Source organism: Parasteatoda tepidariorum, chromosome 1 (assembly GCF_982258835.1).
Source record: "Parasteatoda tepidariorum strain Cologne lab strain chromosome 1, Ptep-v5.0, whole genome shotgun sequence".
Lineage (NCBI taxonomy): Eukaryota > Metazoa > Arthropoda > Arachnida > Araneae > Theridiidae > Parasteatoda > Parasteatoda tepidariorum.
The window spans coordinates 58,771,939-58,799,232 of NC_141755.1; the positions used below are offsets into that span (position 1 = coordinate 58,771,939).

General features: G+C 28.7%; 1 protein-coding gene across 1 annotated transcript in view; it reads right to left on the reverse strand.

The window, feature by feature from the left end:
* LOC107449925 (neural cell adhesion molecule 2) overlaps positions 1 to 27,294 on the reverse strand; it is a 475,364-nt gene that overhangs the window by 173,166 nt on the left and 274,904 nt on the right. The window contains exons 2-3 of the mRNA XM_016065606.4: positions 10,532 to 10,870; positions 4,376 to 4,486 (exon numbers count right to left, since the gene is read on the reverse strand). Coding sequence (XP_015921092.1) covers positions 4,376 to 4,486; positions 10,532 to 10,870 — 450 coding nt within the window. The remainder of the gene's footprint in view (positions 1 to 4,375; positions 4,487 to 10,531; positions 10,871 to 27,294) is intronic.

The window sequence follows — 27,294 nt, forward strand, 5'->3', positions numbered from 1 at the left end:
ATTGGAGGTAGAGATTCATCAGGTTGCAACACATGCGCCGATTTTAGTCTATCTATGGAGATATTAACTTGTTTGTTTTTAATTAAAAGTAGAAAATATTTTGAGCTTCTTTGTAATACCGAAAAGGGTCCGTCATATGTGGGTTCAAGTGGTTTTTTTTTACTTTGCGATCTGGAGAAACGCATGCGAACATGCATGCAAATCTTTCGGGATGAAAATATTTTGCTTACATTTTAATTTGGATTGATAGGACTTCAAGAGTGCCATCTGATTTCGAAGATTATTAACAAAATTACATTAGATACTTGCAATTTATATTCTTCAAAAAACTCGCCTGGTAACTTAATAGTTTTGCCATAAGCCATTTCAGCTATTGTATACTTAGAGTCCTCGTGCATTGCAGACAAATTGTTGGTCCAGCGGAGAGAGTTATGACACCTAACAGCTGTTTTTAATGCACGGTGTAAGTGCTCGATTTTTCCATTACTTTGAGGATGGTAAGAAGTCGCATTATTTATCTTGACACCACATAATGAGACCAAATTTCAAAATAGTTCTGAAATAAACTGAGTTCCGTTGTCAGCAATAACGCGAGAAGGAACACCAAATCGGGCAATTCAATTTTCATAGAAAGTTCTTGCGATACTTTCAGCAGTGATATATGATAGAGGTACCACTTCCATCCAAGAGGTAAACCTCTCAATGCACATCAAATAGTAAATATATCCATTAGAAGGTGAATAAGAGCCAATTAATTCAATGTGAACTGCACTAAATCTTCTATCTGGTGCTTAAAATTGTGCTTATTCTGATTTTGTATGTTTTGTGATTTCATTTTTCTGACAGTCAATGCATGTTTGAGCCCACTGTGTAACATCTTTTTTTTTAATTTCTAGCAAAATGAATCCTTTAGTCATTCTTTTTACAGTACTGCGGATTCCAGGGATTGCCGTTCCAGGGATAAACCATAAATTGCACTAAACATTCTCATCCGAAAGTTTTTAGGTATGAATGGTCTAATATTTGGAGTAGAAATATCGCAATATAAGAGTTTTCCTGATTGCAGCTAATGTTGTTCAAATTTTAATGATTTGGAATTTAATTTCAACTGTTGCAGTTCATCATCATTAATTTGTGCAGGTCAAAATCAATAACAGGGGAATCGATGTCTTCTATTCTAGAAAACCCGTCTGCAACAACATTGTTTTGACCACTTATATAGCATAGGTTAGTAGAGAACTGTGAAACACATTGCAAATGTCTTAGCTGTCTTGGAGAGGCTTTATTATTCTTTTGTTTAAATGCAAATAGTAAGGGTTTGTGGTCGGTATATATTATGAAATCGTGACCTTCCAGTAAGTGTTTGAAACGTTTAATGGATAAGTATATACCCAAAAGTTCGCAGTCGTAAACGCTGTAATTTTTCTGGGCATCATTAAGCTCTTCGGAAAAAAAGTGCAATAGGTTTCCGACCATTTGGTTCTTTTGTTGAATTAGTGTTCCAATAGCCCAATCAGAAGCATCTGTGAGAAGTGCCAGAGAAGGGTAATTCAAATTGGGATAGGCCATTAACGCTACTTGAGCAATATCTTGTTTACATTTTTCAAAACTTTTTTTGGTTGCATCAGTTCACGGTACTTTGCGTCGATCCTTTTTTGTAGATCCTTTCAAAAGTTCATGCAGAGGTGCTTCAGTTTTTTACGTCATTCTTTATGTAATTTTACTAGAAATTAACCATTGCTAAGAAGGAACGAAGCTCATGTATAGTATCTGGCAAGTGATATTCTACAATAGCTTTAATTTTTTCAGGTAGAGGTTTCGACCCCTCAGCAGATATCTGATAACCTAAAAAGTCTATCTCAGGCACTCCCAAAACGGATTTACTAATATTAATTCGAAGACCATATTTATCTAAACGTTGAAAAACTGTTTCAAGGTGTGAACGATGTTCCATCTCGCAAGAAGAAGCAATAAACATATCATCCAAATATGGAAATACAAAGTCTAAACCATAAAAATCTTCATTGATAAATCTCTGAAAGGTTGCTGGGGCATTTTTGAGTCTAAAACTTATAACATTGAATTGATAAAGTCCAAAAGGTGTGATGATAGCAGTTTTTTCCTTATCTTCGTCTGCTACGGGAATTTGGAAATAAGTCTTAAAAAGGTTAATTTTAGAGAAAATTGTTTTATGAGTTAAAATATATTGAAAATCTTGGATTCGAGGTATGACATAACGATCAGGTACAGTTAAATCATTTAGCCTTCTATAATAGCCACACGGGTGGAAGGAACCGTCTTTCTTTGTCACCATAAGGACTTGCCCATTCTGAACTAGAGGGACTAATAATGTTATTGTCTAGCATATATTTGAATTCTCTCTTTGCTATTTCCAACCATTTAGGGTCTAATTGTCTAGCTTTACAATTTACGGGTTGTCCTTTAATTACTATATGATGTTTAACATTATATGTTTTACTGTAGAAATAAGAATATTCGGTTTTGTTATACTGGGATACATCGAAAACATATCATTATATTTACTCAAGCTGTTTGTTGTATTTATACTACTTTCATTTATAGAGATGGATGCAATGTTTCCGCAAACTGCAAGGTTAGTTACACTATCAATCAACATTCTATGCTTTATATCAATCAATAAATTGAACTCGTTCATAAAATCTTCTCCCTATATATCTTTACTTATTTTTGTGACAACAAATGGGAATTAAAATTCACGGTGCAACCAAGATCAAGAATCAAAATTTCTGTACCAATAGTATCGATTTCGGTATTATTTGCTGCATATAATTTATAGTCACTAATAAGTTTGTGTTTGGAAGTATAAGGAATAAGGCTTACGCTTATTTTCACTCTTTTTAAAAGTGTTCAGAAGACGGTCTTTAGCAGCAGTATATTTCGTTTTACTATCGCCACTTATAATGTCCCACAAACTTTGGACAAATTTTGGTTCTAATTGGGAAGCTAAGTAATTAAATTTAGTTTTCTCGGCAGTGATTCCACAAATCGAAAACTGTGCTTCCACTTGGTAAAACCATATTTCGGGCTTCTCCGCCCAAAACGGGGGTATTTTAACACTTACCCGCGCTATTTCACCTTTTGCTGCCGATGGTTCAGAATCCGTCATTTTCGTTAATAATTCCGGGTTACCAGAATGTCGCTGCTTACAATATTTAATGTAATACTATTATTTAAAACTGCAAAAGAACAAGAGACAACTTTTGAATTTACATCTTTATTTCTCCCAGTTGAATTGCTCACTGAAGTGTAAGTAGTAGTTGTTCACTGGCACTTCTTATTTTCATCAGTTATGTTACTACCACAGTATGACAAGGTTACCTACCCGACATCATAATAATGCTACCTGAACTATAACTAAGAAATTAGATTGATGATCACCGCCTCCACAACATTCATATAGAAATTGTACTTTTAATTAAAAAAGAAACAAACGCAAGAGAATATTTTGGAATTTCCTTTCTTGTATCACTTGTTTTGTTTGTTTGTCTTGATGAAAAATCTTTTTCATTTCTCCATGGTTTATTAGATGCTGATAACAGTATTTAACAGGTTTTCGATATGATGACTTTCACAATAATTTGTCCCATAATCCAGTTATCTAGAAGCAGACAGGAGTATAAAACACACAAACCTAGCCAAATAAGACTAGTATCAAATCTGTCGTAGTTAATGTCACAGCTCATTAGCAGGATCTCGCACACTTTATACAATCTGACTGTAAATACACTATCGTTTAGACACTTCCGCTAAGAGTTCCATGGGATTTAACCCCTTCCTTCTCACTCCTGTGAAAATGACGGGGTGAGGTTTCGCCCTCTATTTCTCGATCCTGTGATATTGATGGGCTAGAGTGTTTAGTAGTAACGCACCATCAATAAGAATAAAACTAATTAATTTCTTTTGCCCGGAAAAAAATTTATTTCTCATTTCACACACCAGATGGCAGTACCAGGATGTTTTTAAGGTAATTGTAGATAGTTTATTTTAAACTAGATGACAGCACTAATCAAATACGCATATACAAAAGCCAAAAAAATCGGCACTTTTATGACCGTTTTCTTGAAAATTAACCGATCGTTAAGGGGCTAAGGAATGTCTAATTATAATAAAACTTTTAAGAAGTTCGTAAATTTTGACATTTCACAGCAAGCAAAGCTTTAACACATTAAAATGATCTCTGTGCGAAGACACAACTGACATAACAACTAAGAATAAAAAATTTTAAATTAAAATTTGCAAAAAATATTAAATACATGTTTAAAAATGGGAAATGTGTTTGTATGATCGTGCATGCATTAATGTGGATAAAAATGGTAAACAGATATTTATTTACCTCCTTTACTTTCACAAATCAGGTACAACGTATCACCTTCATTGTATGAACGTATAACACCTTGAAGTGCTTTTCCTAGCTCATCTTTTATTTCTGGTTTACCAGGAGGAACTAGAAAATTAAAAGAAATAAATACATATTTAGAATAAATTACAATCAAAACTTAGTTTAAACTTCTCGAATGATCGGAGAGCAGATACTTCATGATTTTTATTTTCGAAGATTACCTATTCGTAGATAATATTTTGCAGTGCTATAAAACTTTTTTTAAGTGAAGAAAAATTAAATTTATAGTTATTTATATTCAGGTACTTAAATATGCAAAATGTAGTTTTGGTATATGAAAAAAAAACAGCAACAATAAACAAATTGCAATGTTTATTTAAAATAAAATAACAATGTATACATTTTGTTTTACGATTCAAGATTATGATTCTTATTTTACGATTACGATTCTTGCTTTGCGCTACTGAAATTTATTGCATCAAACGTCTAAATGAAGTGTCGTTCAGACATCGAAATGATTTTTTTCGTAGCACTCCATTAAAAATCGTACTGTCTAACCATAAAATTCACCATGGTAGTCGGTATATATACTCAGTGAATTCAGGAATGGTTAAAAAGAAAGTTCTCTGTAAAAGTATGGTCATAGCTACTAGAATAAGGCAAAATGTAGCGTGTGTTTAGTTCTATGGGAACACAAGAAAACTTGGCAATTTTTACTAAGACTCTTCGCTAATAATTTTGGGAAAATTTACGATACAAGATGATTTTATAATCTGCGAAAAAATTTTGCAATAGTAGGTAATTATATAATGACACTTTAAAACAGCATTATTCTGTTAAACTTACATTTCAGTTTTGCAATTTTTTATAATTATATCGTAGTATGAACTATAATTTTGAAAACCAGAATTTCCGGAAAGCCGTTACCATTTTAACGGAAAAGTTATTTTAGTTAATGATTTGAATACCAGATATTTTGGTTTTATTGACCAGACTCATTGTTTTTTTGCCTGAAATGTAGTTACCATACGGTACGGAAATTTTACCAGTGTTTTTCCTTTGTGTAAGGAGGTTTTAAAATTTAAAGTTTAAAAGAGTAACCATCAGCAAAAAAAATATCTGAACTTAACATTGGTTTCTTTTGAAAAGATACAGTTTTTTTTATGTATTCCCATTGCAAAACTTGAGCAAATATGATGAAAAATAAAAGAATTGCTAGAAGTTTTTTGACACATAACTTTTTTCGAACTTGTCGACCGAAATAAAACCGAATAAAAATGCAGTTACGTGCTGTTTTTGCAAGAGAAAAAAGCTCATTCGAGAACTATTTTACGGCAGCTGAGGCCCCGCACATACTCTGTTGCTGTTTTATCTTTATTCTGGTCAGAAGAGGCCACATGAGACTCGTGTACATGATACACAAAAAACAAGAAGATACAGTTTGCGGTAAGGAATTTGATAGCTGCTACTTTATTTGTAGACGCATAAGCTGCATAAAGCCGCAGTAAGATTGCGAAAAAGATAGATCAATCTGATACTTAGAGCGTAAAAAGTAGAAGATATATGAGTACTTATAAAAATGTGCCAAAAATTTAAGGGAAAACAATTCACGCAAAATATTTTCTATAATTCATACCGAAATATGATATGTCAGATATGTGTTGTTAAAATTATCAACAAAAAATTATTAATATTATGTGAGACGGGGAAAATTCTGAGCAATCCATTAAACTCAAGAAAAGATCAAAATTATTCATTGATAAGTAAGTAAGATTTCATGTAGAGTGCATCACAACTGCATAACTTTTGAACTAAGGATCAGATTTTAACGTCTCCATTATAATTTTATCAACTTAAAATACTGAATTCTTCAAATTACAAAATCATAAAGAAACCGTATTTCGTTAGCATAAGAATTTAATCTATGGATTTGAGTTTTTGACAATCAAAACATGGGGTCAGTCGTAGTCTGGTAAATGTTGGTAAATTTTCTTTTGATTCTATTTACAACTTACGCGTTTTTCGCAAAATTTCTAAAACTATTGCATGAATCATTAAATCTTACTGGGAGAAAAAAAAATTCTGGTAAAATTGCCGTACTGTATGCTAGTGACATTTCTGGTAAAAGAAAATCCATACTTCAGGTAAGAAAAACAAAACTATACGGTATTTAAGCTAACTCATTTGGAAAACCTTTTTGTTAACAGTGGTTTTCCGAAAATTCTGTTTATAAAATTATACTTCTTATTACCATACATTTAAGAAAAAATACAGAACTTAAAGGTAAACTTAACTTAGCAGATGGTTTTTATTATATGCCCTAAGGTATCATGATAAAATTATCAAATTTAATCACATTTAACAAATTTTATCACATATTATAAAACCATATTACATTGTTAATTTTACCAAAATCATTAACAAATTGCTTCGATAAAAATTATAGAGCTTCTTGATGTTCCCATAGATACAGAAACAAGCTAAAATTTACCATATTTAGCTCGTTTTGACCATACTTTATTCTCTGTTGAAATATGATTTTTATTATTTTAGTTATTTACATTACTTAATTAAAAATGATTGAAGGAGAGTTAAATATCAGGCATACAATATATATATATATATATATATATATATATATATATATATATATATATATATATATATATATATATATATATATATATATATATATATATATATATATATATATATATATATATATATATATATAAAGCGTCACATAATTTTTTTCATTTCGCTTATTTTCGTAATAAAATTTGATTTCATAATAAATATTTTTGTTTGCATGAAAATAATATAAGATTATCATATTTTACATTAAGAGAATTTAAATCAATCGATGAAGGGGAATCAGTAATTGATAAAACTATTTGGATTAATAAGAGTAATAATGGATAATAAAATTAATTGATAAAATGGATTAATAAGATAAACTTATTTCTTTTGGCTTTGTTGTGAATAAACTCGCAATTTAACAAAATGCAAAGAATATTTATATTTTAAAATTCGAAATATTATCAGTAATCAATACGTTAAATGAACATCTTATATATTATAACACTTTAAAACTTTTATTGTTTACTGAGTCAAAATTTCGAAATTATTTTTAAGTTAATGTCTTTTTTAAAATTAAAATATAAAATATCACCAAAACAACGAAATTGATATATATTATAAATGTGAACTAAACAGCTTCTGAATATCAACTTGAAAGTATATGTTGCTAACAGTTTTTCATTTTATTTTTAAATCAATATTTAATTTAAGTTTTCCTTGAAAGATATTGATAGAAATGTCATTGAAAGAAGTTTATATGAACTTAAGATAATTTTGTTTTCGAGATTGGTTTATTCCCACTATGAATAAATGTTTTACTTCCCCTTGCTGTCTCACTAACATATATTCAAATTTCAAATGATTATATTAGATTCGATGCAGTATTTTTAATAATATCTATATTACTAGAACTAATTTTATTGCTTATATTATAAATGTCGAAAAAAAACTGAAGCATAAATTGTATTATTGTGCTTTTGCTTCTTTATGTATTAAATTTCTAATACATTTATTTATTTATTTATATATTTTTTTAAGATAAAATTGTTTTTGCAAACTAAGGCTGTATTTTCTAGGGCTGAACGATCTCAATGGTAAAATATTTTGGAAGAAATCTCATCACTTGCTTTCGCCCGAGTGGTTATGAGTAAATAAAAAATAGCGAGATAAAAAAGGTCGTTTTGAAATATAATTTTTTAAGCAATAAACTTCAGATTTTTTCTATTTTCTTGGTATCGTTTGTTTCTATGAGTTTTTGTGTTATTAGTATTTTTCCAATTAATATTCACGCATGATACGATGTTTTGATATTGTTCTGCTATATCATATAGTGTTAAGTTGACCTTGCATCACTAACCTTACATCAGAAAAGTCCTGGGTTCGAATCTCGGAAAAGACATAGATGTTCTTTCCTTCTCTGTACTATCTGTCCCTATTGTGGGAGCAACGTTGGCCCACCTAATGTGGTGCCCCTGAAAGAGTGGTAGATAAGAGTGGCTACACTACTAATATCTGAATGACGAGTGCCAAGCGTGTGGTCAATGGCATAAAAAATATTGCTATGCTTACTCTTTGTATAAAGCGCGAAATTAAAAATAAGCATTTCTTAATAACAGTTGATGGAATGCTTTGATTTTAATGTAGTAAGATGAATGATTTTACTCAATGTTACAAAAATCGAATCTAATTAATTTGTCAATAACTCTGCTAAGTAAATAGTGAAAGCGATATATTATGTTAAAGATTCGGCAGAAAACACATATTTTCTCTGAATTAACTGGCCCTTCATCCAACGGATTTAGATTTTTGACTCACAAAATAAGGGGTCAAATGAAATCTACTAGTTTGTCGAGAGAGTTTTTAAGGATTGATCCTTTGATGATATGTCATTTTTTGTATTTTTCTCAATATTACTAGAATACGTTTAGTTTTTAGAGTGAATCAAGAAAACATTCAAACGAATCAAAAACAGTTGTTAAGCATGTTTATTTAAAAAGAATTACGAAAACTAAAAAAAGTTAGACTAATACTTTTTAACCATTTCAGTTATTACTACTTGAAAAAATTTTGAATTGTGAAGTATACAAATTTTTACTACTTTTAAATGAATAATTTGTAGAAATAGAAACCTATAGAATTTGAGTGAAATTTTTTAATCAGTTGTTGCGAAATTTAAGAATTTCGTATGTTTAACTTTTGCTTTCTTGAAATTATTTGACCGATTCCATATTAGTATTCAAAAAATATATTTATCTTTTTCACTACTTTACGAAAATCGTAACAAAAATGTATATTTTTCCAGAATTAACACTCTTTCATTTGAGAGATTTAACTTTCTGTCTTTCAAAATATGGGAGGTAGCTTTTTCACAGCATGCATTGAATTTTAAGAGCTTTCCATCGCAAAATAAAAGATCGTACTCATGAAAACTACAAGTTTAATTAAAATATTAATAATTTAAATTTATTTAAATATATTTAAATTTATGCATTAAATTATTTATTTACGTTTAATAAGTTATTTATTTAAATTTATAATTATATTTAATTAAATTATTAACAAAATTTAATTAATTTATTAACAAAATTTAATTAAATTATTAACAAAATTTAATTAAATTATTAACAAAATTTAATTAAATTATTAAATAAATTATTTTCGTTAAACCTCAGAAGTAGAATAGCTTAGTTAACTATCAGTGTGGTCTTATACAATTTTAAAATTTGTCTCTATATTGCTTTTTTCTCATCTTCAATACACCTATTTTTTGTAGTTAAAAATGACAGCATATTTCATGCATTCCCCTAATTACTACCTTTAATAGATATTTTTAAATTTTTTAGCCAAATTCAAATCAAAAAAAGTGTACTGATTAAAGACAGCAAATTAAATTTAAATCAGGAAAACACATAAACTCTTTCAAAGTATAATAAATCAACAATCAAACAGGTGGAATGTGAAACATCAAAAAATTTTTTAACTTGGAGGCATTTCTAATATTCGATTTTTCAACTACTTTTTGTTTTTCCTAACAATCAAACAAATTTTAATGAGTTTAATTATGCATCATAGGTTGAAAACTACACAAATATTTGAGACCATTGGCAGCTGAAAAAAAAGAAGTTCATTAAATTATTCTGGCTCCAAAAAAAATATTCGTCATAAATATTTCAACAACAGGTTTTGAAAAAATAAATAATAAAAACAATTTCCGTTTTATTTGAGTTATATTGCACCCATTGTTAGCAGAATATCAAAATAATACTAGTAATTAGTAGTAGTAGAATTATTATTATTATGCTCTATTGCTGTTTTTATATGATAATGATGCTTATGTTTCAAAGAATAATAGATAAATTGTCAATATAATTCACATAAAAAATTTATTTTTAACAAAGTTTCCGTTAAATGTTGTGTTTTAAATGCTTTTGATTATCTTTCATAGTTGCTCGATTCATTTTCAAAATTCCCCGTTTGCATAATAAAGTAATCGTCAGTTCACTTGATGAGTTATTTAATATTGCCAGATTTATAATATGAAGGATATTGAAATATTTAAGCCATACTCACTTAAAACTTTGACGGCAATCTGATAATTCCGTGTTTGGGCTTTCCTGAAATCTACTCTACATCTATATTCTCCTTCATCTTCTGGGCTTATTCCGGAAATTTCCAGAACAGCTGGTCGAGGTACGGTGTTGAAATAGGCTCTACCAGTTAAGAAATCTTTGGACGAATGCCTCGCTTGCCCCACGTGACCTCTCCTGGCATCGAAGCTGTAGATTGGTGTTGCAATATCACCTTTGTACCATAGAACTAGATATACTTCATCTCCATCACTTGGTGAAATTATATCACAGGGAAGGGAAAGCTTTCCACCAGATAATACTGTGTGTCGTTCTTGTGGTTCTGTAAATTAATTCGTATAATTAATTAAAAATATCTAATTTATCGAAGAAAGCAAAAATTAAAAGTAATGTGTAGTCTGAGGAAAACTATATAAGTTACAAAGGATTTTTATCTTTTAAAGTTAAGAAAAACAAGTCGTTTTTTAAAATGTTTATAAGATTTATTACTTGGAGCCTGCATATATTACTAAAAATGGCAACTGGATGTCGGTTTTTTTGGTTCATGGAATTGTAATAAATTATATCAACGCAATGGACTCTTAAGTATATTGTATTATATATTATATTATATTACTTATTATATTATATCATTTATTATATTATATTATTTATTATATTATATTACTTATTAGATTTTATTACTTATTATATTGGCCGGGATAGTGTATTTGGTAGGGCGTTGAGCCTATGTCCACGAGGTCTTGGGTTCGATCCTCGCCGGCCGAAGATTCCCCGTGTAGTAAAGGCGCAAGTTAAATCTGTCAGGTTACACAGTCCTCTATGTTCCCATAATAAATCAATGCCTCCAGGGGTACTAATCGGTGATTGTACCCCTAATCGTTCTCTGGTTAAGTTCAAAATTAATATCTGTGTGTGAATGAATGGATGTATGAACGGGTCCGCCCTATAACAGGAAAATTAACTATTTATAATGTTTCGTCAAAATTAAAAATTTAAGAAGAATGCAAGAGGCATAGTAATAATCTTTTCAATGAAATTTTATTTATAAAACAACTGCTAATCTATGAAAATCGTGAGAATAATTTAAGAAAAAAGCATTCTGTATGGCTCATTGGAAACACAACATCGACAACAAGGTATTATGATGAAATAAATCTATGTCAAATCTTATCAGATGGTTTAGCTTGAATAACAGAATATATCATAAATGATCCAGGGAATATTCCCGGACATTCTAGGATTACTATGGTAAGAGCAAGATTTACATTGCATTATCATGTACTATGCTATTAACATTGCGTTGGATTTACTCAAAATGTGAATTGAGGCTCATCTTAGTGCAGATTAACTTGCTATTTAAAATAAAGTCACGTCATAATTATAATATATCAACAATATGTTTCGGCAGTTACTTTTCTTACAATTTATTTTAAATAAAATTAATATATTTTTTCTTTCTAATACTTTAAATAAAATGAAATTTATCTGTTTATTCCTTATTTTTTCTTTAATATAATGAAATTATTATATTATATTCTTAAATATTATGAAATATTATCTGTTAATTTATTCTTTAAATTATTAAGATGAAACTTTGTTAAAGATAATTATTTTTTGTAAATGTTTGAAAGTTTCGTTTATCGTTAAGTTAAAATTAAGTTTGCATGCGAAGCTGCTCAGATAACTTGTACAAAATTTTATAATATATGTATATATATATATATATATATATATATATATATATATATATATATCAGGGTATAAATATTTCCTTCTACAGTTGATAAAACTTTTTTTGGCATAGCTTCAAAACCCTGTAACTGATTTGATGTACGCAAATTTTTATCTTCTATAGTGACACGTGACTGGTGGAAGTATCAAGCATGTCCTAACGTAATTTTCATTCGTTAAAAGATTTTCGAAAAGTTGATTGCGATTCTCCATTGTTTTTCTTTGATTTTGGAGTTAACTGCTCCCTACGCTGTCTATTGAAAAAAAAATGTGAATTAGAATTCTGCCAGTACAATTTATAACCGGGAATATACATTTGCTTTAAGCAAAAAATTACACTCCTTATCCTTTTTTTAATGTAAATTTTTAAAACGCTTTAGATTAACTTAGTATCATATCTTTATTTGTATTTTCCGCATAGTATTTCGTGCACCATTTGTTTCTTGTGCACCAAAGAAATTTCCAATTAGCTATTAAAAAATTTTTTTGGATATCTCTTCCCAGTAGTAAGAAGAAGTAGTTGCTTGAAAATGACAGATTTTCACAGTGAGTTTTATTAAATTTTTTATTTGTTCCTGTTTCAAAAAGTTGGTACATTTTTAATTGTCAATTTTATCCGATTATATTAGCATTTAAGTTTTAAATTCCCCTGCAAAAAAGAACATTGAAACTGGCTAGAGCTTCTGATCTTAATTCCGTTTTTTTTTTCGGTTTTTATTTAATCTTCTTACTATTTATGTTTTTCTGTATTTGCATTTTTAATTGGTTAAATAATATTTTTATTTTTTATTTATTTAAATTTCTGGATTATTTTTTTATTTATTTTTATTTTTTGTATTAAAAATCCTTTGAAATTATTTTTTTAATTCTCTTTGTGTAATTATGTGTATATATAAACATGAAATATTCATCTTTTCGTTTTAAAAACTACGATTAAAATGCATGATCAAACTCAAACAATAAAAAAAAAAATTATTTCTTCAAATGAAGAAATAGAAAAGAAAAAAAAATACTGAAAATATCAAATTCAAAAAGCTTTCCTTAGTAAATAAAAGATAATGTCAGAAGTTCAATTATGGCTGACGTGCCCATCCTTTACTATTAAATTCCTACAGTTATATTTTTATTTAAAGAAAAGTAAAAGAAAAAGGAACGAAATTATTCATTTGCTCTCATTTCAATTTTTTTAGCTGAAAACTGTAATAGGAAGGAGCGAAAATCGCTTTTTGAGTGATGAAAAAAACATATTATGCGTCATTAATTTTATCACAGTGAGGTAATGAATAGCATTTATTAAGATTCTTTTTTTTTATTTATCAGAAGACAGTAATTAAAATAGATTTTTTTGTGTATTTGCATTGGAAATCGTTACTGGCGCGAAAAGTAAAATGAAAAAAAAAGCTTAAATAATAGATAATAATGCTAGGAAAATAGCCTACATATCCGGGATTCTTAAATTACAAAAATGTAAAGGAATATTGTTTGCTTTATTAATGGTTTTAAGTAACAAATTAGCGACTTAAGAAGGATCAACACTTTTTAAGACCTGAATGATTAAACTGGTATTTTCATTTTTATTAATAAAATTAAGATTTTGTTTGTTCGAATCTGTGCTCCTCCAGATCCATCTGTTCTATCTTCCTGAAAAATAGGCAGTGCATGCAAGGGGTGAGTTTAGACCTCAATCTGAAAATTCTTAAAAAAATTTCAATTATGTTCTTGCTCTTCAAGAAGAAGAAATCACAGATACCACACTTGTGGTCTATGACGTCAGTACCACCTGATGACGCTTTTATAAGCAAAATGGCGTGTTAATGTTGAGCCAAGTTTCGCAGCATAAGTTAGATTGTTAATTAACGGGAAATTATTTAAGTACTGTGCTGTATCGCATATCGAATTCGTTAAAAGATAATTCTTTTTCGTCTACGTCATTTATTTGTATTCATTTATTTATTGTAACAGTGATATATTTTGGTTTCGTGTACCTAAAAACTTCAATGTATAATTAGTTTGCTTATGTTCTACATGGCTTCGCGCCAGTTGAACATAAACGTTTGTGATAAGTTGGATATGTATAGTGAAAAATTTGAAATCTCTGCGAAACTATCTTTATGAAAGAACGTAGTGTCACTTTACTGTGCCACAAAGACTGTGTCACTTTAAAGAATTGATATTCTCGGGTTTAGCTTACACGAAATAGAATGGAATGAACACTTGTTAACGTAAATAAATACCACATCTTAACAGCCAATCAGTCATCACCAAAGAGTTTTGTTAAAAATTACCGTGCTTTTTGGGGTTTCCATAGAGCCAGAAGCACTCTAAACTTTACCATATTCTTGTAGTTTTGACTGTATTTTTTAGTCCCGCAGTGGACTGATCGTTAAGACACTGTTCCCAGCGGATCACCGAAGTCAAGCATCACTGGCAACGGTCAGTGTGTGAGTGGGTGACCACGTAGATCAGCCTGCGTAGGGACCGAGGGTGTGCGGTATTGGTCCTCGTTAAACTGTTCTACCGTAAAGTGATCGACTTCGCGTGCAGGTGGTCGGGCTACCGAAGCGGGGGTGCCATCCCCTCTGCAGATGATCAAAATTGTGATGGCATGTCTTCGGATCATCCTCAGGGATGTTTCCCAGACCGTCACCAATAGCCCATTGTGCAGCTCTAGTGCGACTTAAATGAACAACAACAACGACTGTATTTTTTACTCAGTGAAGGATAGTATATTATTTAGATACTTATGTTGTCAGTTTTAAGTAAAATGTAAATTAATTATGATCATTTTAAAAACATTCTTTAATAAGTTGAAAATTAAAACTTTATTTATCAAAATTCTAATTAAAGCTCTTACAGATTGAATCAAAGTTTCTGCTTCTGCACTAGACGACGAATTTAATTTATAGTTATTACTCTATTAATAATTACGGATTTCAAGTTCGTAAAATTTACCGACCAGGTAATAAATACGTTCCATGATATGATGTTATTAATTGGGCACTTGCATTTCAAGAGGAAGAAGGTCACTGGTACCCAAACACGTGACCTATGACGTCAGCGCCAGCTGAACGTTTATAAGTAAAATGACGTATTTAAATTGAGCTAAGTTTCTCCACACAAGTTAGAATGTTAATTAATAGGAAGTTAATTAAATACTATGCCGAATCACACATCAAATTACTTGAAATAGAATTCCTTCTCGTCCACTTCTTTTACTTAACTTAGATTTATTATTTGTTTATGCATTTTATTGTAACAGTGATATATTTTGGTCTTATTTACCTAGCAACTTTGATGAATAATCAGTTTGTTTATATTGTACATGACTTCGTGCCTGTATTTGTGTTAATTTAAGTAATAAATATATAGTGTAAGAATAAAAATCTTTATGAAAGAGTATGGAATGCGACATTTAAGGGAATTGATAATTGACGGGCTTGGCTTTCTCGAAATAGAATGGATAGAACAATTTCTAACCTAAACAAATGCCACATTTAATCAAACAATCAGGATCGAGATACCCGAAATACTTCACTTGCAGGTATCCAATTATATACATATCTTATTTCTCCTAAACACCTTGAAGGGAGGGCTTATATCAATAATGTTAAAAACTGACCTTTTTCGATACATCATTTCTAACAAACTACTTATGATACCTCTTTGAAATTTTTTAGGAACATTTGAGATTATATCGGTTGCATGTTGTGATAATGTTTTAGTGGTAACAAGCATACTTTCTGTGTGCTCTGTGTTGCGAGAAATTTTTGTTCAAAAATGATGAAACTTTTTAAAAAATTACAAGTTCTCAGTTCATAATATTTAAAAATTTCTTGAGGTAAAGATATGTATTAAAAGTTATCACAGTGTAACATGTATATATAAATATTCAGTGAAAAAAATCTGAAGCAATATTTCGTTCAGATGCTGAAAAAACGTTCCTCGAAAAAAGGTTACTTTTAGTATTATTGGTATATGCCTTACAGATTCATAATTCTCAGTCATAAGTCATAATTCTTAGGAATCAATTAAAAAATTTTGCAAAACAGTTTTGTAGCTTTTTTTAAATAGTTACTAGTAAGAAATTTTTTGCTTCGTCACTGTTTCAAAGTAAAATTAGCTCTTAATTAGTTTGCTTAAATAAAATCTTCTATTGGTTGTTCGGGAAGCGTTTTTTTTTTCTTTAATAAAAATGAAACGATTTTCTTATAGTGGATAATTATTTTATTGAATCATTTATCATCCTTTCTGGTCTAAAGCTTTTTGCTTTCCTTCTAGCAGTAACATGATTCCCCACGCAGGAAACTTTTGTTCCTTTACTCCAAAAAACTGATCCAGGTGAATTCTGACCCCCTTATTTAATGTAAAAGACTTACTCTTTTAAAAACAATTGTAGAGACCACACCATAGTTGTTCACAATCTGGTTTTCGTCCTCAGTGATGATGTGGCTCTGAAGTTGATATATTTTTTGATGTTTCAGAATCAAATCAAAGACTTCAATGTGACGGCACAAATCTCTATCCGTAAAAACATGATGAGTTCATATATAGGGATTTCAGATTAAACATTTTTCAAATGATCATGAATGCTAATGATAAATTCAATGCCTTAGCGATCTCACGAGTCGTTATTCGATGGTCAATTAATATCTTTATTGCTTCTTCATTAGCTTAAACTTTCGTGGTGCGTCATCATGTATCTTAATCGAAATTTTGCAACATCGAAATTTTCCAAACCAGTTTTGACACTTGCGAACAGAAAATATATTTTATCCTAGTACATCGAATAGTTTTTTGTTGTTGTTAGAACAGCATTTTTTTCCCTTTTCTATAGCAAACAAAAAAAAATTACTGCGAAGAATCAATTGAATGTTTTAACAAGCAAGCCTTGCTAGATCAGCTGTTAAAATACATAAGTCTTTATATAAGGCTTTAGTATAAAACTAGCTGTTAGAAACTATAAATAAATCCTTTTGTTGTTAAAAGAAACTAAATTACTCTCCATAAAATTACTTAACATAAATTTGTTTCATGGGTAATGAACTTACAATAAAAATGTTAACATAAGAAAACAGTTCTTATAAACCAACTATGTTAGAATAGCATTGATTTTCCCTAATTACGTTAAAAAATAATAATCCTTGCTTGTTAAAAACCAGGAGTAGTAGAAAAGTTTAACTAGGGCTTACAGAGATTTACGAGCATCAATGACCTTAAATAACAAAATCTTAGGTTATATGTCACTTTTGAAGGGACAATTTTTTGAAACAAGGCTTTTTTTTAAATGTTATTTGCATAAAAACAATTTTTAAACATAATAAACAACTTATTTTTTTCTTGGTTCAAAATTGTTAAAACTCCAACGTCAGAAAACATTATTTTATGAATTAAACTACATTTTAAATTACTCCCTGATGTTTTTTGTACTTACGTTTTAGCAACGGCAGAGTCATATTTTCGATGGAAAATATTTCAGCAAAAGTATAAAATTTCTTAGTGTACAGATGACACTCTAAGCTAGCTGTCAATTTAAATACCCTGTACTTATTAAGAATACAGAATCTCAAGGCAAACATCGTCAGTTTATTCAAAACTTGTTATTTTTTACGTTTTCTCCATTAAAATAATTAAATACCTCAAATACTTTATTAAAAAGTTTTTACCACAGTGTAAAATAATTTTTTTATGCCTGACGTCTAACAACATTCACACATTTAATTATCTTACATCAAAATCTAATCCCATTAATGGAATTTCAGACTTGCTTATTAAAAAACTATAAAATCTATCAAAACTTGTCTTTCTTAAATTAGTTTTTTTATAGCAATACATAAAGTCAGAAGTTAAGAATAAATTATTCCATAAAACTAAGGAAAAATAAGGTACATTATTTTGTTGTGTTTTGTGCTGAAAATGAAGTCTATATTATTTGCGAGATGTCTGTCTTCATTATTTTTCATTTTTGATGTCATTTTGTTTCAAAAGATTCTGATTAGAACGAAATATATATTTTTTATTCTACTTCATTTTTTATTTTATATGTCATAACAGGAAAATGTAAAGATAAATAATAACATTATTCTAAAAAAATTAGTTGAAAATTTGGATTTTTTTTAATGTCACATTACTGCATAAAAACCAAAACAATATATAACAGACAAAATTATGAAGGAAGAAGAAGTTTGTATGATGTTTAATGTATTTATATTATAGACGAAATTTTTTTTTTTTTTTGATAAACGATATATTGATGGTAGTTTAAACACTTCAATTTAACTATTCTGCACTTAAACTGATATGTTTTCACGGTTTTTTCCCCCAAATAAGTAATAAAAAATATTTTAAGTAAAAAAGAAACGAAGTTTGTAAATGTTGTACTAATATAAGAGTAGAGATGTATTAATAAAATGGTATAAAGAATGAAATTTTCGAGTTAATTATTTATCTTTAAAAATTTATCTGGAAAGGTATAATAGGAAATTTATTAATAAATGCTTTAAAAACATATATAACTTTATAATGCGATAATATTAAGAAATAGGGGAATGTCGGGTAGCCCCGCCCACTTAAGGAGTAATGCTTATATTTCTGAATAATATTGAGCAATAATCAATATTTTTGTATGTTTCTATTGTTTTACCATCTAATTAAATAAAGCAAAAAGAATAAACCGAAAAAAGAATAGTTTAACTTAAAAAAACAGAAATTTAAAGAAACATGATTTCAGCTCTTTTCAAAATGTGTCGGGTAACCCCACCCATTTACCAAAATTATGTTTTTTGACTGTTTTTTCAGGTGTAAATGAAAGTGACCAATGTATTGACAATAGATAAACCTCATTTATCCATTTTATCACAAAATTATTTTATTTATTACATATTTATATACTTTTAGTGAATTCTATCATTTAATAACAATCATTTAATAACAACAACATTTTTTGCTAAAAATGCATATAACATTCAAATTTGAAGCAATAAAATAATAATCTTTGCAACCGTACATTTATCGACGAAATAAAATTGGGCTGTGATACCCGACATTCATGTGAGCGGGGTTAATCGAAATCCAATTTTTTTGTAAACTTGTAATTACTCGAACTATTTTTCAAATATAAACTTCTTTCTTTGTGCAAATTAAACTTAAGACTACATACATAGAAAAAATTATTTTTTTAGTATGAAAATGAAGTGCAATCGAAATATTCAGCCAATTTTTCTTAATTTCATGACTACTGTATTCAACATATTTTCAAAACTACTGTTTATCATGTTAACAGCTGCATAAATACTTGAAACTTTGAAAATAATCTTTTTTTAATATAACAATTAATGCCTGATGGCCCATTGACTTGAAAAAATATTCTATACATATGAAATTGACTGTGGGCGGGGGTACCCGCTGGGTGGAGCTACCCGACACTCCCCTATACATTGTTGCTTTTAAGGACCGATCTTTCAAAAAAATAACTAAATGATTACAATGGAAATTTTCCAATAACAAAATGAAAAAAAATTGTGATAAGATATAGAATTTACGCAATTGGGAAGTTTCTTTCCAATAGTTCACTTGCATTTTGATATTTTTAGATTTTTCCAGCAATTAAAACTTCGTGACTTACTTTAGGTTCGCCTTAAATTATTTTCTTCTATACTTTACATTTTAAATTAGTTGTGGGTATGAAATATAATTTGAGATGAAAAGATTCTCCCGTGTTATGGCGTCCTCATTAGAACTTCGTAAAGTTTCAAATTATTTTATTTAAAAGTTCAAATTATGTTATTTTATTTGCATATGAATTGAGATGTCAAGCGATTATTATGGCAAAACACGTATTTTTTTTAAAAGGAACACTTGATTTTTTATTCCAAGACACAGCATTTAAGAATGAAACAAGTAAAGTATTTAATTTATTTTTAGCTGCATATAAATTGAGTTATCAAGCGATTATTTATAATCCAGTAAAAATCTTATTTTTTGTTAAAAAGAAACTCGTAATTTTTTATTCCAAGACACAGCACATAATAATGAAACAAGTTAAGTATTTAATTTATTTTTCAGTTGCATATAAATTGAGTTATCAAGCGATTATTTATGATCCAGTAAAACACTTATTTTTTGTTAAAAAGAAACTCTTAATTTTTTATTCCAAGACACAGCACATAATAATGAAACAAGTAAAGTATTTAATTTATTTTTAGTTGCATATAAATTGAGTTATCAAGCGATTATTTATGATCCAGTAAAACACTTATTTTTTGTTAAAAAGAAACTCTTAATTTTTTATTCCAAGACACAGCACATAATAATGAAACAAGTTAAGTATTTAATTTATTTTTCAGTTGCATATAAATTGAGTTATGCTATTATTTATGATTCAGTAGAAGCCTTAATTATTCTTGTTGTGTTAATGAAACATTTGTTATAAAAAGAAATTTCTATGTTACCAAACTATCCCTGTTTGAATACAAAGATTTTCACAGCCACCAAATTTCAGTTCAAATCAACTTAAATACATAGTTACTTTTTCCAGTCAATTGAATGCAAATCATTGACTCAGTAAGGGTTTGATCATTCAACAAAGTTAAAGATGCTTTTAGAGCAAAACAAACAATGCTTCGCTTGATTAAACCTTACTCCATTTTTAAAACATTAAAAATGCTTATTCTAAAGTATTGGAATTTTTTCCCTTCAAAACCACGAGAATGAGAGAGGGGAACATAACACCGGAGAAAAATAATGAAAAACCACTTAAGTAAGAATGAATACACCTGCAGCCATTTTTAAAAGTAGCTTTCTGAATATGAGTTGCACTCCAAAGACCAAACAACATCCAACTTTATATACATTTTAAATGAATAAAAAGTAAAATTCGTTCGAAACAAAAGCATTTCGCTTTTCCATAGCATCCAGAATCATTAGTGCAATGGATTCCTAAACCACCCACAGGCAAAATAAAACAAGAAGCAAATAAGGCAAAAAGAAAATAAAAAGTAAAATAAATGCACTTTTTTTATAATGTAAGCTGTGATAGAGGCATTTTTTTCATTCCGTTTTTGTTCTGTTTTGAAGTTTTTCTCGGTATATTTTTTTTATTTGTTTCTGGGAGTTCTTGAAAGAAAAATTAGCGGAGATCAAAAACAAAGAATATCTCCGCTAAAGAAAGTGACTTTCCAGATCTCTGAACAGATATCAGTGGTTCTGAGAAGTAAAAAACTTTTTTTGCCCAACCGTCACTTATTTTCTTTTAAGTCGCACTGGTTACAAAGTTTGAATGTAAAAAAAAAAAAAAAAAAAAAAATAAGAAGAAAGTTCAAAAATCGTCGGAGTGAAATCAAAAGAAATCCCCGCGTTAGAGGTATAAAGAAAATGGTCGGCTAAAGTTCTAGAAAAAAAATACTATGTCGCTAACTAAAGTCGGTTATCGATTATTAGATTCTCCTTTACACTATTCAGCTACTTTAATTTTTAAACATTTTCTAGAATTCCTTTTAAAGTTCATAACAAGGATTATATGACAGTAAAATATTTTTAAACTTATTTTCATTTAAGAAGGGGGAGTTTTTAATTAATTTAAACTATTTCCGTATATTTTTCTTTATTATATTAAATGTTTTTCATCAGCTTTCCGTTTCACATTATTTGACAAAACGCCTTATATTTATTCTGAGTTCTAAATTAGATATTTTTGTAGAATTGATTGGGTTCTTTTCTTTATTTATCTAATTTTTAAGTAGTTCACATATTTAAACTTTACAAAAAGAGCTATTTATTAATAACTACAATATAAGTGTTTTATTTCCTATTAATTATGCATAAATAAAAGGCTATAATCTGCAATTAAATAATGTTCATTTCACTTTACATGTTTGGGAGCCAAGGACAATTATAAATAAATTGAGGTTAATTTATTTATTGCTACTAAATTAAATGTTTAAACAATTAGCTTCCATAGAAACTAAAATAGTTATTCATATTTTTTTGACGGTTACTTTTACTGTTATTATTCAGAAAAAAAAAATATTTTAATTTCGTTCGTTGTAGTTGTTGCTCATTCCCCTGGGTTAGGAAAGCCTACACCAGGTCCAAAATACCCCGTCACCTGAGAATATCGAAATTCTTCTCCTGGTCAACCCAGCAGCTGCCTCCAGGGAGCTCTTAAACAATTAAAAAGATGAGCAGTACTAGCGGGAAAAGAATCGTGAGTGATTTTCACTATTTACAGAAATTTTTTTTTTGATATTTTGAGGCGATAAATTTAAACGATAAATAAATATTATACTGTATTAACAAAGAGCATAAAATTCATATTTTAAATAAAGAAAGGGAAATTGCTAATTGTATTGTTAGTTTAGTTAATATAAAATATTTCCATATATTTTTTTATTATATTGTTTTTTCCATCGGTTTTCCTCTTAACATTTCTTGACGATATGCCTTAGATTAATTTTGAGTTATAAATTAGTTAATCTAGAAGAAGAATTGATGGAGGTTTTTCCCTTATTTACCTGATTTTCAAGTAATCCATACATTTTAAATTTTCAAAAATATCTACTTAGAGATAGCTACATTACACTTCTGAACAAACTTTTTGTTGAATTTATACAAGTAGTTAATCTTGCCAAATATCGATGTGGAGATTTCAAAATTGAAGCTAGTTTTACTCCTAAAGCAACATATTTTTTTTAAGTGAAAATTTTTATTTTAGTCTATATTTTTTGTAGAAAGAAATGTACAGGTTTAAAAACGTTATATAAAAAAGCTGGTGGAATATATATATATATATTTATATATATATATATATATATATATATATATATATATATATATATATATATATATATATATATATATATATATATATATATATATATATATATACCGAAGAGCCATTACATTATGACCACCCTCCATCTATAACAATAAGCTCGTCCAGGTTTTCATGGTTTCTCGCCCAGGAACAATGTTTTCATGGGGCACATTAGGACCCATAATCCTCATAGAACAATCCCTGACGTCTGTAAGCTGCTTGAACATAGTTGCAGACCAGGTTCACCCATTCATGGCAACAGTTTTTCCTGCGGGGGATGGTGTTTACCAACAGGATAATGCATCAGGTCATAAGAGTCGAATCGTCATGGATAGGTTCGAGGAACATTCCAGTGACTTTCAAGTCATATCTTGGCCCCCAAATTCACCTGACCTTAATCCAATAGAGCATTTGTGGTCCTATTTGGAAAACCCAATTCGTGCTGCCACGCTACGCCCTCGCAATGTGAGGGAATTGCAGGACCAGTTAGTAAAGATACCGGTTACCTCAGACCACCTATCAACACCTTGTGGAATCAATGTCACGACGGATGCTAGCATATATATATATATATATATATATATATATATATATATATATATATATATATATATATATATATATATATATATATATATATATATATATATATATATATATATATATATATATATATATATATATATATATATATATATATATATATATATACATATATATATATCCGTACTATGACCTTATCAGAAGCACACGAAAAAGAAACAGTTCATAAAAGTAAAGCGCATTTAGCGGTGTATGGAAACATTTTCGAGCATGGGATCCCATGCAAATTTAAACTTGGCTATTTCCCATTTCCCCTAGAAGTTTGTCGCAATATTTATTCTACCCCCTGTTACATATAACGTTTTTAAATTCATACCATCAAACACAGACAAAACAGTGTCCTTTTAAATTAAAAATATAACTCAAACAGATCATAAAATTGAAATCAGGGAAGTAAAAATATACAAGATGCTTGAAAAAATCACATGCAATAGAATGTTTTTTCCTTAGTGTTATCAGTGCTTCATAATTTTTTTATTAATCCATACATAAATAAAAATCTATAATCTGCAATTATCTAATGTTTTTTTTACTTTATATGTTTGGGAGCAACCTGGAATTATAAGCAATTTAAGCTTAAATAATTTATCGTTATCAAATGAAATGTTTCAACTTGATTAGATTCCATTAAAACTAAAAAAGTTATTCAATATGTTAGAAGTTACTGTTACTATTAACAGTTGTGGAGAATTATTTTAACTTCTTGAGTAATTTTACTAATTACATAAAAGTAATTTTTGAGATAATTTGATTAACTTAAAGAATAAATAAGTATTATATTGTATAAACAAGAGGTATGTAATTTAAATTTTGAGGAAAGGAAGCTACATTTTTAACTGTATTATATTCTCTATAGTACATCAGTGATGCTAATATTTTCAAAATAACTTCTGAAAAGTTGCCATTTTGTTTAGTTAATAAAATTGAATGAAAAGCTACATTTTAAGTTTCGATGTTGTCTTACGTTGGATTATTGCTATTTTTTAAATACTAATCTAGATATTAATAGGCTAGCAATATTTTGTCTCGCTAAAAACTCCCAAACTACGCAACAGAATTAAACAAATAAGGTGTCGTTTTAAAGGTATTGTTATGTAGATGTGCAATAAGGTCTTAAATTATGAAAATTTCCTTTAATTAATTAATAAAATTAATAATTTAGTTTCAACCAATGAGAATTCAGCAAATCATTTTTCGGGTGGTTCGCATAAGCATTGTTTCCGTAAGCATCGTTTGATTTAAAGCATTTCTGAATTAATAGATTGATAAACAAAAATAAGAGTGGATAAAAAAAAACGGAGCTGAATTTCTTAAAAAAAGAATTCAATATCTTTAGTTCCTTTGATAAATTTTTAGTTTCATGATAAATTTTTTGTTTCGTTACAATAGAATGGCAATGGCATCGTGCGAATATTCAAACCAAAACTAACTTTCTACAAACAATTATTTTGATTTGAGATTTAAAACGATATCTTAGTTATTTAGTTCTATTTTTATTTATTTAGTGCCTGCTGCCTAAATAAAATGCCTGCTATCAGGCGTCGAAATATCTCTGGCAGACGTCAGATCAACGACAGACGAATGGCGGCGAATGGCGGAATTCTAAACGGGAAAGCATTTCTTATTGAGATATATTCTCTGCTACAGCTCCAAATTTCTCAGCTACATGAAGAAAAGATAATCAAATTGTGAAGGGGGCAGAGAAATGTATAAATTTCATTAAGTAATTGATTTCAATATCTGGCATTTTTATTTTAAAATTTAAATTTGTTAAAATGCTTTTATAAGATTGCGAAGCAATATGCAATGGAACAGCGAAGCAGTTCTGGGGGTTGGCGAGCGTAGCGAGCAGGGGGCGGAGCCCCCTAGTTATCTTTATTAGATGTTCTTTTTTATTACGTACACATGAAATTTAACTTTAAATTTTTCACATGATATAAAAAATATCAATTCAAATATTTAAATGCAAACAGTTAAAGGCTGATATTCAATCACATGAGCTTAGCTTTAACGAATTGTTTACCAAAAATAAATTTTATTAATTTTAATTTTCTCGATTTCCTTTTGCATACAAATAAAAAATGTTGCGTTAAATAAATAAATGCTTAGTAATATTAGAAAGTATTCTTTCTGTAGTTATTTTATAAAATCATTTATGCATATGCTAGATAGGTGTACGGTGATAGAGCATATCCATTGTTTCATATTTCTAATCATTACACTAATATAAACATAAATATATTTTCAATATTCATGTCAAAATGGTATTTTTCCTTAATGAAATATTCGTTTTAAGAATTAACAAACGAAATGATTATTTTTTATTTATTTGATTAATGAGTTATTTGAACTTAGCATTATGGACATTTTATATCGATGAATGAACTGAAATTTTCATTCTTCCTTATAAAATCAGGATGTTCACACATTCGAGCGTGTAGTCAATACCTTCCAGTTATAGAATTACGTGTTTTAACTTTTAGATATATTTTCCTTAGTTTACGCTTTTAATAATTGATTTTCCATAAAATGAAGTGCGTATATATTCGTAGTTAAACTCATGCAAGAAAGTAGGGAAAAGATATTTTTATTAATTGTTTTTTTTTCCCAATGCCCACCTGATTGACACTTGTCATTCAGGTATCAGTAGGGCAGATTTGTTGACCACTCTGCGAGAGGCACTATTAGGTGAGCCAACGTAGCTCTCACAGTAAGGACAGGAACAGAGAAGGAAAGAACATCCATGCCTTGTCCAGGATTCGAAACAAGGGCTCTCTAATGAAAATGTAGTTTAATATTTAAATCATTCAGGATTGTTTTTGGTCTATATTATTATAAATTAAATAATTTAAAAAATTTTGAATTTAAACATTCATGCATAGGTAGTTTTAAAAAAATGCCAGCACAAATAATATTTTTTAAAGAATTTTGGCACTCTGATTTCTCTTGGAGTATTCTGAATCCATCATTTCCAAGAAGTTCATTTCATTTCTTTCAGCTACAACTTTTTTTTTTCATTTATAAATGATTTTGTCGAATTTTCTCTTTTTCGTCTCTTTCAAGATTGAAAGAGTCTATTTGACTTTTCCATGGATGATAGCATAATAGTTTTATATATGATTAATGAGAGTTTAATCTTTCTAAAAATTCTCAAAGAAGAGAACTAACTTTTATTTTTCTTTCAAATTTGGTGTCAGATAAAATTATTTCTACAATTTCTCTTACAAAACTTTATTGAATTTTCCTTTGCAGGTGCACAACTACTTTTAGCATTTTTAATAAAAAATATATAACCGTTAATTTTTTTTGGGAAGCATAATTTTAATATTTTAAAGATAACCGATTTGGTTTCCCGTCAACTTTCTTCCCAAAAGTTTTAGCTGGTTGGCAATATGCTCTCTTTTAAGCACTGCGCAATCATTTTCCTAATTAATTTTTATATTTAATATTATTTATCAAACGTACATACGGATGATAACTCCAGTACCTTCTGCAGCAGTTTTTTACGCTGAGATATAAAAGAAATATATGATAAAAACTACTTGAATATGGGAAAATTTACTGCGTTTTTAGCTATAAGAGAACATTATAAAGAATGT